The following is a 15676-nucleotide window of genomic DNA, read 5'->3' as shown; positions in this document are numbered from 1 at the left end:
TGGGGAGGGGCTGCAATAAAATTACTGGATATCACAAAAGCTTTAGTGCAATTCAGATTAATGAAAACAATCTCACTGCTACATTTTGATTTCATGCTTTTAAAAAAATATGAAAAGCATTTTTGCCAAATTGATGTTTTCGACTGGCAATATTTTGATAAATTTTACTGCAGGGGTTATAACTTGTAAATTAACCTCATAAAATGGAGGAAATTACTACCTGTCACTTTTTTCCCCCACAAAGCCTCTAGTATTTTTCTTTCCAGAAGAACATAACACACCAGCTTTATAATGTCATTGTATGTTCCTGTGCCCGTGTTAAAGCGATCTGCATTTCCATTGTTACAAGTTAGATGTACACCGATAAGAAGCAAAAGCAGTCTTTCATCAACTAGTTACTTTAGGATGAAAATGTTTCCATGAAGACTAATCCTCAATCTAGCAAATTGACAGGTGTACAATTGCTGGAAAATTTAATTCAATATCTGTATATACTCTATTGCAAAGGGAAGCATGTTAATCTCAATCAGATTCAGGGATGGGTTTTGTTGTTTTTACAGCTTTTCCCCGCGTTGGTATATCCAACGTATAAAGCTGCTCAAAAAAACTCAATGAGATAACAAATATTTATTTGCAAAAAAAATTCAAAACATTCAAGTCTTTCATCTTATTCTGAGCTGTCACTTGATTTTCTAGCCTTGTGTTTCTTCTTTTTTATCTTCTTCTTCTTTCGCTTCTTCTCTTTTCTCCTCTTCTTTCTGTGCCTAGCTCCAGAATCTGCGGAGCTGGAACTCTTACTGTCTGATGTGGTGTCCTCCAACATCTGCTTCAGCTGTTGTATCCTAGGAAAAAAATGTCACATTACAGTAATTAGAACAAATAACTATGCTCACCATGGACTTTGTTTTTAAAAAGTATTTTTTACTTTAACCGTCACTGGACTCATAATCCAGAGGCCCAGGATAGTGCTGTAATAGTGTTCGAATCCCACAATAGCAACCGGTGGAATGTAAATTCAGTTAATGCATTTATAATATAAAGCATGTCTCAGTATTGGTGACCATGACAACTATCATAAAAAACCATCTGATTCACTAATATCCTTTAGGAAAGGAAATCTGCTGTCCTTACCTGGCCTAGCCTCCATGTGACTCCAGGTTCACAGCAATGTCGTAGACTCTTAAATGTCCTCGAAACGGCCTAGCAAGCTACTCAGTTTAAAGGACAATTACAGTTTAGCACCGGGCTAAATCACTGGCTTTGAAAGCAGACCAAGGCAGGCCAGCAGCACGGTTCAGCCCAAACAGGCGCCGGAATGTGGCGACTAGGGGCTTTTCACAGTAACTTTATTTGAAGCCTACTTGTGACAATAAGCGATTTTTATTTCATTTCAGACAGGCAACAAATGTTGGCCTTTCCAGCGACACCCAGTCACAAAAGGATAAAGAAAAAAAAGAAAAGTTTCAACAACAAGAGCAAATCTGTACAATTGACAGAAAATGGGATACAATTTAATGAAATAAATCGATAGGATGGCTTCCGGTGGCGGTCATGAGCTGTTCGGTCGCACACAAGGTGGCTGCTGCCTGGAGGATTTGGTTTTGGCCCTTTCTACCTGGTCAACGGGCATTTTGTTTGAGGGGGTTGGTTTCTCTCCAAAGTGTAATGTCGGTGGGCTACAACACCCGAGAAGCCCCCGGAGGTGGATGAGGCCCATCAGTCGCCGCAACAGAGGCTGAGAGCTGGGAGCTGCCGCGGGTGGTGATCGTCCCGATGCACAGGTTTCAGGAGAAGGTGGAGATTTTTGGTTGGGTGAAATCGAAACAAGATTGCAGCTGGAAGGGTCACAGATTTGGATCTACCAGGACATTGGGGTTGGACTGGCCAAGTGGCAGGTGGGTTTTAACAGGGCCAAGGCAGTGTTCTTTCAGAGCAAGGTCCGGTTCAGGATGTTGCACCCGGCCAGGCTCTGGGTGACTTTTAAGGACAAAGAACATTATTTCACAATGCCAGAGGAGGCAAATGACTTTGATTTTTGAACATGTTGGTCCTTCTTGTGTTATGGTCGATGAAGGATTGGTTCCGAGTCATGGGTTTCTTTCTCCTGTTGGCGAGAGGTAGGGAGGGAGCTCTAGGGTAGGGGCTTTCCGAAGGGCGAAGGTGGGGGTGGTTTAGGCGGTGTGCGTGGGATCCTGTGTGTAGTTCTCCAGGTGGGAGTTGCCATGCTAGCTGGGATGCTAGTAAACAGAAGTAGTGTGGAGAAGGGGGCTGTGATGGGTACCGGGTTGGGGGGGGGGGGGGGGGGGGGGGAAATTAGGTAGGAAGGGGGTTGGTGAGAGGGGTCATTCGAAGGGGAGGAAGAAAAGGATTGGGGTGGGGCGGTGGGAGTCGCATGGGAAATGTACTGGTGACGCAAGTCGCTCTGTGGTATAGGTAAGAATGGAGAAGGCAGCCATTTTGGATGAGCCTGGACAAGAGAGGGGACTGGGAGTGGGGGGGAAATTTTGTGTTAGGTTGGGATGGCAGACCTTAATAGAGGGGGGGGGGGGGGGGGGTTCAGAAATCCTCGGTGAGGATAGTGATGTGAAGTATGCGGGGGCTGAATGGCCACATGCCACATTATATGGATGAAGTTCCAAATGGGTAGAGCTCAAAGACCCTCGTAGAGGTTAGATTTAGTGCTCCTGGCAGACAAAACGTTCTGTGAGAAGATGGCCTCAGTAATAGAGGACTCTGTGGAGCTCAGCCAAAGTCTCACCCTCCACGTTCTGGGAGGGGCTGAAGGCAGTGGTCTGGGGTGAGGTTATATCCTAGAAGACCCACAGAGACAAGGTTGGGACTGCGGATGGACAGAGGTTGCTGGTTGTCGTTGTGGAAGTGGACCAACGATATTCAGTGGCTCCGACCAGAGAGTTGTTATCAGAGAGGAGGAAGTTCTATTTTTGCACACACCTGGCCATCAGGGTGTACCCTACGTCAACAAGGGGTTCCCCTCGCTCAACATCCAGCTTGTGTTAACACCCTGAAGATCATGCACGTGTGTGCACGCTTCCCATTGCATCCTGGTATAGGCAGACATCCCCGGACTCTTAGAGGACCACCCCAGGATGGCCAGTTGGCTCTTGGGGAATAAGGGGTATCCACTGAGGACCTTGCTATTGACGCCAGTAGAGAGGCCGGTGACTGATGGGGTGACCCGGTGCAACGAGACCCATTAGGCCACCTGGTCTGTCACTGAGCAGTCCATAGGACTACTGTAAATGTGGTTCCGATGAATCGACTGCTCTTGTGGTGTACTGCAGAACACCTCCGGAGGGTCGTCCTCTTTGTGGTGGTCTGCTGTGTCCTCCACAATCTGGCACAACAGTACAGCAATAACTGGAGGTAGAGGACTGTCTGCTGAGTGCTCGCTCACACCCATTACCTGCGCGCAGTGTGCCGTTGGTGGGGGGTGGGGGGTGGGGGGGTATGGGTTTGGTGGTTACCCCACATTGCGGAAGTGCCAGAGGCATCCTCTTGGTTGTGGCGAAGGTTTTTAAATTTCTCTCACACAATAGTGTCCACCACTGTCCATTCGCCCCACGACCCCTATTTCTCCCCCCTCACCCTCACACTCCCAGTGCCTTCAGTGAGCCCCGACATGCTTAGCCATCTGCAGGATGCACATCAGAGGTGGAGGCACCCCGGATGGGCCGGCACTGTTCTGCGGGAGAATGGGCATGTGGTCAGTGGGAGGCGATTGGTCATTTGTATGGCATTAACAACTCACTTTTGACAATCTTCACCTCTGCACCATGCGCCGACCTACACATTGGTGGTCGCTCTGTCCTCAGCCACCCTCCGTCACCTCCAGGGCCCACTCCTCAAAGGTGGTGAGGATTCCAATGTCTGTCGCCTCCCGACGATTGTGGGACAAGCTCTCCTGCGGGGACACATGAGAGGGCATAATTAGCTGCATGGTTGGGTCACTGCGCGGGGATGGGGTGGGGGTGGGGGCAGCGTGGGGGCAGCATGGGCGCACCAGGGCACGGCACTGGGGTGGTGCCAACACACCTGTGCGACCCGGTGTAGGTCGTTGGCCTTGTGGCACAACCCCGCCCTTTCCCTACAACCCAACATAACCTACATGTTTTTCGGCACTAAGGGTCGATTTTACCATGCAGAAAACCTACATAGACACTGGGAGAACGTATAGACTCCACACAGATGGTCACCCAAGACTGGGCTTGAACCTGGGCTCCTGGCGCTTTGAGGCAGTAGTACTAACCACCGTGCCACCAGAGACATACCAGCAGCACTGTTTTGGAAAGTGGCGTCATCGTAACATATGCAACGGAGGCAAAGGAACTGGGAGAATGGGATGGAATCCTTTCAGGATGTGGGGTGTGAAGAGCTGTAGCCGAGGTAGCTGTGGGAGTTGGTGGGTTGTAATGGAAACTAGTGGACAGTCAATCCACAGAAATAGAGATAGAGAGGAAGAAGGGAAAGGAAGCGTCAGAGATGGACCATGTGAAGGTGATAGAAGGGTCGAAATTGGAAGTGAAACAGATAAAAATATTTTCAGATCCAGGCGGGAATATGAAGCGACACCAAAATAGTCATCAATGTACCGATAAAAGAGTTGTGGGATGGGGTCGGAGTAGGACTGGAACAAAGAATGTTCCATATACCCCATAAAGAGACAGGCAAACCTGGGACCCATATATATACCTTTGGTTTGGAGGAAGTGTGACAAGTTAAAGGTAGAAATTGTTTGGTGAGAGGACAAGTTCAGCCAGACGGAGGAGAGTGGTAGTGGATGGGGATTGTTCAGGCCACTGTTTGAGGAAGAAGCGGAGAGCCCTCAGACCATCCTGGTGGGGAATGGAGGTACAGAGGGATTGGGCATCCACGGTAAAGAGAAGGCGGTTAGGGCCGGAGAACTGGAAGTTGTTGATATGATGCAGGGCAGGGATTTTCAAAGTGCGAGTCACGACCCGCAGGTGGGTCGCGGCGTTCCTGCAGTAGTCCAGATCACGGCAGAAGCGTCCAACAGCCACGACCAGCATTTAAATTGAGAATGGAGGCCGCAACTAGTTTTTAAAAAGAGAACAAAATGAGATTGTGTGCAGTAAAGTGGCAGCATGAGCAGGTTGCGCACCCTGCACGTACACTTGATGTCAAGTGCTCTGTATGCACTTGGTTCTGGTGTCAAATCACAGAAGAGATATTCTTCCAATTTCTAGCTGTTCGCAAGCAAGGCAAGAAGACCGTGAAGATGGATTGTTTTGTTACAAGGAAAAGATGGCCAGAGACACAAATAGACAGTATACCCAATTCATTTTTTTCCCAAGGGGCAATTTAGCGTGTCCAATCCAACTACCCTGCACATCTTTGGGTTGTTGGGGTGAGACCCACGCAGACAGGGAGAATGTGCAAACTCCACACAGACAGTGATCCAGGGCCGGGATCGAACCCGGATCCTCAGTGATGGTCACTAATACTGACTAATTCATGCTCATTAATAAATCTAAGCTAAGGTGGCACAGTGGTTAACACTGCTGTCTCATGGCGCCAAGAGCCCGGGTTCGATCCCGGGTCACTGTTTGCGTGGAGTTTGCACATTCTCCCCATATCTCCGTAGGTCACACCCACACAACCCAAAGATGTGCAGGGTTAAGTGCATTGGCCACGCTACATTGCCCCTTAATTGGAAAAAAGAATTGGGTACTCTAAATTTATAATAAATAAATAAATAAATCTAAGATGCCATGTTTACTTCTCGGTTCAAGGACATTTTGGGCTCGACCAAATAGCCTCGTCGCGCCCGACTTGGTGGCGCGATGAGGCCGTTAAATTTTGCGAGAAGCCTCCACGAGATTTACAACACTCGAAATGCCTCACGAGATCCAACAATATGTCGCAGGGATCCAGATTTACATATTTAAGTAAACAATCAGGCTCATTTAAATATGTTGGTGCCCGATTCTCCCGAGGCCCAAGAACTAAGGGGCTGAGCTCGTCAGTGCAGGAAGTGAGGTCAGTGCAGGAAGTGAGGTAAGTGCGGCCTTGGCGGACATTCCCGACCAAGGCCAGAAAAAACAACAAAGTCCTGTTTGCAGAGCCGAGAAAGGCCCCGCGGGACTCCTTTTCACACGTTAAATCTCGCCCATTGTTTCAGAAAACGGTTCCAAATACACTCAAAGAAATCTCTTGCCTTTGGAACTCGAACTGTTCAGTTTCCCTCAGACTTTGTGAAAATTCAAGTCTCCCATTATTACTACTCTGTTTTTGCAAAAAGTTTCTCTGGTCTCTGGCTTTATATCCAGCTACTTTATCACTGATATTTTGAAGTTTATAAAGAATTCCCAAAGTCTTTCATCCCTTTCTATTTGCCAATTCTACCTACAGTGTTTCCACCATCTGCTCACCCTTATGGATATCTCTTCTTTCCAATGCTGTAATAGGGTCCACTGCGCTAACAATATTGCCAAACCTCCTTTCCCATTTCCCTATATTTTTTAACGTTCTCATTGCCTGGAACATTTATCTGCCAGTCATGCCCAGCTTGCAGCTAGGTCTCAGTGTGATTGCTATGTCATATCCTTTAGTTAATTCCCTTCTAATTCACTCATGTTAGTTCCAAGGCTACAAACATTAGTTTATAAAATTTATGGAATAGACCTTGTCCTGTTCTTACACCTTAATGCTTTTAAACACACATTTTAATGTAACTCACTCCTGTTTTTAAAAATAATTTTGGTTGTATTTTCATCAGTTATTTTCTATATCTGTCCATCACTAAAGGCTATGCTTACCTTGTTTCCTTTTCAAACCGTTTGTTTTCTCTGATCAAGTCATACATGGGATCCTCATGTGCCTAGTAAAATAATGCACCATATTATCAATTTGTTTATATGGCGTACACATTTCTATGTACTGACAAAAACAACTTGTATAACACCTTGAACATAATGAAGCATTTCAAGGTGCTTCACAGGAGCATTATAAAACAAAGTGTAGCACAAAAATAAAAACAGAGAGTGCTAGAAATATTCAGCTGGTCAGGTAGTATCCATAGAGAGAAACAGTTAACATTTCAGGTCAATTGCCTTTCATCAGAACTGGGAAAAGTTGGAGCTGCAGCAAAGCAAGGGATGGGTGGGATAGCGACAAAAGAAGGTCTGCAATAGGGTGCAAGATAGGAGTTTGAATGACAAACCGGGCCAAAGGGACTGCTAATGAGGCAAAATGGGGTTTTAAAAAAAACTGTTGCCTACAGCAGATATACTGTCTGAAAACAAAAATAAGAAAAAACAGAACATATAAAGAAAATGTTAATAAAAAATTGGAGGTCTGAAATTATTGAACTCAATTTGAGCCCAGAAGGCTGTAAAGTGCCAAATCAAAAGTTGAGGAGCTGTTCCTTCAGCTTTGCTGGATAGTGCAGAGATGTCAGTATGAGAGTAAGATGGAGAATTAAAATAACAAGCCATATATATATATATATATATATATATATGTATATCATTCATCAGTTCAATCATCATCCTCCATTCTAGCATTTAAAAAAATGGTTTCAGGCTATTCAGCTTCCTTGATTCATAATTTCTACCTCTTATTCTCTATCCACCCTTTTGATTTGTTGAGCCTCATTTTGTGGTTCACTTTGCTTTCAGTTTCCAATTCTGATGAAAGTTCGACAAGGCTTGGCCCTGCCTTTTCTCTGTGGAGATACTGATGGGTCTGTTTTATTTATCTGGTATTTTCTGTTTTTATTTCTTCTTTTTTTTAAAAAAACGCATTTTATTCAAACTTGTATCAAAGTAGGTTACAGCAAATAAACACCCCTTGAAACATTCTTCCCAACAATCAACTATACAGTTTGTACAGATTTTCCTCCTTTTTCAACCCCCACCCATGCTCCTCAAACACGGTCACAAACATCCCCCATCTTTTATCAAACTCCCCTGCTGAGCCCCTTAACTCATACTTTATCTAACCGCAGGGAGTCGTACAGGTCACCCAACCATGCTGCTATCCCGGCGGTGATGCCGACCGCCACTCCAGCAAAATTAGTCGTCGTGCAATCAGAGAGGCGAAGCCCATGACATCGGCCTCCCTCCTCTCCATGAGCTCCGGCTTCTCTGAAACCTCAAATATCGCCACCAAAGGGTCCGGGTCCACTCCCTCCTCTACTATCCTGGCCAAGACTGCAAACACTCCCGCCCAGAATGTTCCCAATTTTTCACAACCCCAAAACACGTGCGCATGATACGCTGGCCACCGCCCACACCTTTCACACTCATCTACTACCCCCTGAAAGAACCCACTCATTCTCGCCTGAGTCATATGCATCCTGTGCACCACCTTGAACTGTAACAGGCTCAACCTTGCACAAGAGGAGGTCCCGTTTACCCTTTGCAGTGCCTCACTCCATACTCCCCAATTGATCTCCATTCCCAACTCCGTTTCCCATTTCTCCTTGATCTTCACCACCCGCTCGCCTCCCTGCTCCCCTAGCCACTTATATATATCCCCAATTCTTCACTCCCCTTTCACATCTGGAAGCAGCAGTCGCTCAAGCAGGGTGTATCCCAGCAATCTAGGGAACCCCTTCCAGACCTTTTGTGCAAAGTTCCTAACCTGTAGATATTTGAACTCACTACCCCTCGGCAGCTCTACCCTCTCCCTTAGCTCCTCCAGACTGGCAAATCCTTCCTCCAAATACAAATCCCTCACCTTGACCAGCCCCACTTCCCTCCACCTCCTCTATACACCATCCATCCCCCCCGGCTCAAAGCCATGATTCTTGCACAGCGGTGTTAGCACCAACATCCCTTCCACCCTAAAAAGCCTCCTCAGCTGATTCCATATCTTCACCGTGGACTGCACCACTGGGCTCCCCGAATACCTACTCGAAGCCATTGGCAATGCTGTCGTCATCACAGCCCTCAAACTATACCCCTTATGTAATGACCTCCAATTAGCATTATTGGTTGGCCAATTGGAGTATTTATAAATGTTTTTTTATTGAGTTTTCATGTTTTATATTGAACAAATTACAAATTATTAGAGAGAGAAAAAAAAACACGCAAAAATTAACATATATATTTACAGGTAAGCATCTTCATAATAACAACTTGGCCGCCCCCCCTTTAACCGGCATACATATTTTACATTCCCCAATATGGCCGATGCACATGTTTATAGGCATTTATTTACAGTTTGGTTTTGGGCCTTAGCTAGCCATCAAACCCCCATAACGAACCCGTAGCCCCCCCCCCCCCCCCCCCCCCCCCCCCCACACCGGCCACCTCCCCCTGATTCCCGTCCATTTTCCCCTGATTCTTGGCCACCCGACTATTCTTCCTCTTGTAAGTTGGCCACAAACAGGTCCTGGAACAATTGCATGAATGGCTCCCACGTTCTGTGGAAGCCGTCGTCCGACCATCGGATGGCGAATTTGATTTTCTCCATTTGGAGAGATTCCGAGAGGTCGGACAGCCAGTCTGCAGCTCTGGGTGGTGCTGCTGACCGCCAGCCAAACAGGATTCTACGGCGGGCGATCAGGGAGGCAAAGGCAAGGGCGTCCGCCCTCCTCCCCAGGAATAGATCTGGCTGGTCTGAAACCCCGAAGACCGCCACTATCGGGCATGGCTCCACCCTCACCACTTTGGACATAGCCTCGAAGAAGGCTGTCCAGTACTCCACAAGTCTGGGGCAAGACCAGAACATGTGGGCGTGGTTGGCCGGGCCTCTTTGGCACCGTTCACATCTGTCCTCCACCTCCGGGAAGAACCTGCTCATACGGTTTCTTGTTAAGTGGGCTCTATGTACCACTTTTAGTTGCGTCAGGCTGAGCCTTGCGCACGTGGAGGTGGAGTTGACCCTATGTAGTGCTTCGCTCCAGAGTCCCCACCCTATCTCAGTCCCCAGGTCGTCCTCCCACTTCCTTCTTGTTGCGTCCAGTACGGTGTCGTCCCTACCAGGTCGGTCATACAAGTCGCTACAGTTCCCTTTCTCTAGGATACTTGCGTCCAGTAGGTCTTCCAGTAGTGTCTGTCGTGGCGGTTGTGGGTACGTCCTGGTCTCCTTTCGTAGGAAGTTTTTGAGCTGGAGATACCGTAGCTCGTTCTCCCCAGCTAGCTGAAGTTTCTCTGTCAGTTCGTCCAGTGTTGCGATCCTGTCGTCCGTGTATAGGTCCCTGACTGTCAGTGTCCCCCCGTCCTGCCTCCACCTTTTGAAGGTGGCGTCAGTCAGTGCTGGTGTGAACCTATGGTTGTTGCAGATGGGAGCTTTGTCCGACATTTTGGTCAGGCCAAATTGCTGCCGCAGTTGGTTCCAGGATTGGAGGGTGTCTGTCACCACTGGGCTGCTGGAGTGTTTTTTGGGTGGGGATGGGAGTGCTGCCGTGGCGAGGGCCCGGAGGGAGGTACCCATGCAGGAGGCCTCCTCCGCACGCACCCACTCGGCTTCTGGCTCCTGGATCCATCCCCTTACTCGCTCGGCTGTTGCCGCCCAGTGGTAGAATTGTAGATTCGGGAGAGCTAGCCCCCCCCTGGATTTTGTTTTTTGTAGGACCTTCTTTGGGATCCTAGCATTTTTAACCCCCCCCCCCCCCCCCCCCCCCCCCCCCATACGAACGCCATGATAAGTTTGTCCAGCACTTTGAAAAAGGCCTTGGGGATGTAGATCGGAATGGATCTAAACAGGGAGAGGAACCTGGGCAGTACGTTCATTTTGATCGTCTGGACTCTCCCCGCGAGGGAGAGTGGGAGTGTGTTCCATCTTTGCAGGTCCTTTTTTACTTCCTCCGTCAGGCTGGTGAGGTTCCATTTGTGGATCCCTTTCCAGTCATGGGCTATTTGGATCCCCAGGTAGCGGAATTTATGTCGGGCTTGTTTGAACGGCAGCCCCTTTAGTGCTGCCCCCCCCTGCTGGTGAACTGGGAAGATCTCGCTTTTGCTCATGTTGAGTTTGTAGCCCGAGAAGGCTCCAAACTATTTCAGGAGCGCGATGATTCCATCCATGCTGCTTTGTGGGTCCGAGATGTAGAGGAGCAGATCATCTGCATAGAGTGAGACTCTGTGCTCTCTGCCTCTCCTTCGGATCCCCCTCCAATTTTTTACTGCCCTGAGCGCGATTGCTAGCGGTTCGATTGCTAGTGCGAACAGCAGCGGTGACAGTGGGCATCCTTGTCTGGTGCCCCTGTGCAGCTGGAAGTATTGGGAGTTTGTATTGTTGGGGCCAATTGGAGTATGAGCTCCCTCAATGATAGCTCTTTGAGGGGGCCCATATTAGCACCTGTGTAGGCTTTGTGATCCAGTCTCAAGTTGACTGGCATGCAAGCAGCACTGTTGGAGCTACTCTTGTATATAGTTATTGGCTATGAATATTGGTGTGGTGACGGGACTCCTGCCTCCTGTGGATTATTACACCGTACAAGATTCCTCTTCCATCCTAACTCACTCTACCCCTTCTCCTTACCACCACCGCCGCACCTTGTCCACATTCGCCGCCCAATAATAATGAAGCAAGTTTGGCAACGCCAACCCCCCCTGCTGCCCCTGCCTCTGTAGCAGGCAGGGCCGGCCCAAGGCACCGGCAACTTGGGCAGTCGCCCGGGGCGCCATGTGCTAGGGGGCGCCAGACTCGGGTCCTGCGCATGCGCAGTTGGGCCGGTGCCAAATGCGCATGCGCGGTGGCCGCCCTCCCCCAGGGCGGCCCCCTCCGCCCCGCCCACCCCGCCTCCGCCTCGGCCCCCCCGCCTCGGCCCCCCCCGCCTCAGGCCCGCCGCCCCCCCCCCCCCCCCCCGCCTCGGGCTCGGCCCCCCCCCCCCGACCCCCCCCCCCCCCCCCCCCCCCCCCCCCCCGAAGGGCTCGGCCCCCCCCGAAGGGCGCCGAAGTTCAGCTTGCCCGGGGCGCCAGCAACCCTAGGGCCGGCGCTGGTAGCAGGGTCCTCCCCACCCTCGGTACCTTCCCCGCCCAAACAAAGTCAAGAGATGATTGTGTCCACTTTCTGAAAAAAAGCCTATGGTATAAAGATCGGGAGAGCCTGTGCTGTCTCTATTTCTGATTTCCAACAGAACCAGTTTATCCCCTTTTATCGTAATCTTATTCTTTCTGATTTTGTAACCATTTTCATAGTTTGTAAGTGTTGCATGTATATACACTTACTTGTAAAATACAAAAAAGCATGTCTATTTCAACTTAAAATGATTGGAAATTATTGTAAATTATGGTTCTTTGTACATATACTTATAGATAGATGGCATAACAAATTATATGACTGGCACAGTGATAAACAGCTTTCTAAAATATCTTGTGTAGTTCCTTGTTATGTTCTCAGAACTATCACGTGCTTTACCAGCAATTAACTACTTTTCAAATATGCTCATTGTTGTTAAGGAGACAAACACATAAGCTAATTTATGCACAGTAAGATCTCACAAGCAGCAATTTTTTTAAAAGTTGAAAGTACCCAATTCATTATTTTTCCAATTAAGGGGCAATATAGCGTGGCCAATCCACTTACCCAACATATCTTTGGGTCGCGGGGGTGAGACCCACGCAGACACGGGAGAATGTACAAACTCCACACAGACAGTGACCCGGGGCTGAGATCGACCCCAGGTCCTCGGCACCATGAGGCAACAGTGCTAACCACTGCACCATCGAGCCACCCCAGCAGCAAATTAGATACTGATAAGTTGATCTGCATTTGGTTGCGATGGTTTTTAAAAATAAATTTAGAGTGCCCAATTACTTTTTTCCCCCAATTAAGCGGCAATTTAACATGGCAATCCACCTACTCTGCACATCTTTGGGTTGTGGGGGTGAGACTCGAGCAGACACGGCGAGAACATGCAAACTCCACACAGACAGTGACACGGGCCAGGATCGAACCCGGATCTTCGCAGCCGCGTGGAAGCAATGCTAACCACTACGTGACTGTGCTGCCCTTTGATTGCGACGGTTGGAGGATGAATGTTGATCCAGATAAACTCTCCCACTTGTTATGGGATGTTTTATGCTCATGTTAATTTGCAGATGACACCTCAGTTTAACAAATTATCTGTAAACAGTTCTTCTGACCATGAAGCATATTCTCAGTATTGCACTCAAATGTGAGTCTACCTTATATGGTCAAGCCCTGAAGTGGAGCTGGAACTTCCATACTTCCGACTTCAAAAAAAAAGTGCTGTTGGCGAAGATCAAGCATTAGGCCTATTCTTGTCCGATTGGATCTAGACGGTCTCTTTTGTGGGGACCATAAACTGGATTTAATTTGATGTGAATTGATTTTTGAAGCAAGCAATGAGATGGATTAGGGGTTTACCCTGTCCACTCTGCGCATTGGCTTTGTAACTTTAAGAATGGTTGTTAAAAAACAGACTTAAAAAGGGAGTGCTATCACTAAGCCAACCTCACGTGTTTCTCTCGACTATTACTTAGTCCTTCAGTACTTTACTTACTGAACTATGTAATTACGCAATTAAACCAAGTCAAAACTTCAACAGGGTAAGAAAGAATCTGGGACAGATAATTAAGAATCAAAGCTTGGCAGAAAAAATGGGCTACCTTTAAAAAATGAGATAGTTTGAGCAGTCAAGGTTTATTCCCATGAAGGGTAAAGGTAGGGCAAACAAATCCAGGGCTCCCTGCATGAGAAGAGAGATAGAGGTTACAATGAAGAAGTACTGTGGATCTGACGGATGTCAGGTGGATAATACAACCAAGAACCAGGATGGATATAGAAGTTTTGGAGAAGTGATAAAGCAAATAAGAGAAGCTAAGAGAGAGTACCCACAGATAACATAAAAGGGAATCAAAAGTCTTTATAGGCAAATGATTAGTAAAAGAGTGGTAAAGGGGGAAGCGAGTCTGATTAAGTCCCAAAAAGGGGATTTACACATCAAGGGAGAGGGCATAACTGATGCATTAAATGAATACTTTGCATCTGTCTTTACCAGGAAAATGATCACCAGGTCATAGTAAAAGAGAAGGTAATTCAGATAGTTTTTAAAAATGAATTTAGAGTACCCAATTATTTTTTTCCAATTAAGGGGCAATTTAGTATGGTCAATACACCTAACCTGCACATCTTTGGATTGTGGGGGTGAAACCCACGCAGACACGGGGAGAATGTGCAAACCCCACACAGTGACCCAGGACTGGGATCGAACCCGTGTCCTCACAGTAGGCAGTAGCCGTAGGCAGCAGTGCTAACCACTGAGACACTGTGCCAACCTGGTAATTCAGATACTTGAAGTGTTTAAAACTGATAAGAAGGATGTATTAGCCAGGCTGCCTATACTTAAAAGTTGACACGGCATCAGAACTGGATTGAGATGGATTCAAGGATACTGAGAGAAGAAAGTTGCAGGGGCACTGGTCATAGTTTTTCAGTCTCAGACTCAGGGGTGGTGACTGGAAAATTTCAAATGTTACACCCTTGTTTAAAAAAAAGTGTAATGATAAACCCATCAACTACAGGCCAGTTTAACCTGTGTTGGGAAAGCTTCCAGAAACAATAATTCAGGAAAAATTATTAAGACACTTGGGCAAATAGAAGTTAATTAGGAAAGCCAGCATGGATTTATTATGGGTAAATTGCATTTAACTAACTTTTTAAGAGATTTTTGAAGAGGTGACTGAGAAGGTTGATGTAGGTAATGCTGTTGACGTGGTGTACATGGTCTTCCAGAAGACATTTCATACAGTACCGCACAACAGACGTGTAAGCAAAGTTATAGCGCATTGAATAGAAGGGACAACTTGGATTAACTGAGTGACAGGTAACATTAGGTCGACGTTAATGGAGGTTTTCCTGACCATGGGAGTTCCCCAGGAATCATGTTGGAACTCTTGCTCATCCTGATGTATATTCATGTCCTAGATCTCAATGTGCAGATCCCAATTTCCAAATTTTCAGATCATATGAAATTTGGAAACATTGGGAACTGTGAGCAGAATAGTACAGAACTTCAAAATGACATAGACAAGTTGGTGGACGGGTGGATAAGTGGCAGATGAAATTCAATGCAGGAAAGTGTGAAATGCTTCATTTTGTTAGGAAGAACACTGGGAGACAAAGGCCATAATTCTTCTTTAAAAATAAATTTAGAGTACCCATTTTTTTTTACAATTAAGGGGTAATTTAGCATGGCCAATTCTCCTATGCTGCACATCTTTTTGGGTTGGTGGAAGCATTGAGAATGGGAGACTCAGATTCAAGCAAAAGAAGCAATGGAGACACGAGGTGCAACATTTTCACATAGTGGGTAGTTAAGATCTGGAAAACACTCTCAGTGTGATAGAAGCAAGTTCAACTGAAGCATTCATGATTCGATCATCTGAAAAGAGAGAATGCGCAAAGTTATGAGAGAAAATGGGGGAATAGCGCTAGATGTGTTGCTCATTCGGAGAGCTGACAGAGACACGATGAGTCCAATGGACTCCTCCTGTGCTGTAACAATTCTTTGATACTCTGAAAGCTGACCTCAGTTCAACATAAACCAAATATAACCAATATAAGTAGCCTACAAAAACACGACTGCTGATATTTGATTTCAGAAAAAGTTCGTTCTAACTGGGTAGCTTTCAAAAACAAATGGAGGTTCGGTGGTGGTGGTGGTTTTGGGGGGGGGGGGGGGTAAGTTTAGTAAGGGGGTTCCTTGTTCAATTGCAGCTGT

At 47.1% G+C, this 15676-nt stretch overlaps 1 protein-coding gene across 7 annotated transcripts in view; it reads right to left on the bottom strand.

Annotated features, from left to right (window-relative positions):
- Positions 1-612: 612 nt before the first annotated feature.
- Positions 613-15676, bottom strand: part of rp9 (RP9 pre-mRNA splicing factor) — a 34165-nt gene continuing 19101 nt past the window's right edge. The window contains exons 5-7 of one of the 7 annotated variants that reach the window (XR_005460632.1): positions 6798-6859; positions 3770-3922; positions 645-842 (exon numbers count right to left, since the gene is read on the bottom strand). Coding sequence is in view for 1 of the 7 variants with exons in the window: in XM_038796911.1 (XP_038652839.1) it covers positions 668-842; positions 6798-6859 (237 nt within the window). In the remaining 6 variants the exon portion in view is untranslated. Of the gene's footprint in view, positions 843-3769; positions 3923-6797; positions 6860-13562; positions 13643-15676 lie in introns of those variants that run through there. The other 6 variants (XR_005460633.1, XM_038796911.1, XR_005460627.1 and 3 more) reach the window with 6 other exon arrangements.

The sequence above is a fragment of the Scyliorhinus canicula genome, chromosome 5 (genome assembly GCF_902713615.1).
Source record: "Scyliorhinus canicula chromosome 5, sScyCan1.1, whole genome shotgun sequence".
Taxonomy (NCBI): domain Eukaryota; kingdom Metazoa; phylum Chordata; class Chondrichthyes; order Carcharhiniformes; family Scyliorhinidae; genus Scyliorhinus; species Scyliorhinus canicula.
This window is presented reverse-complemented; position numbering and strand designations above follow the sequence as displayed.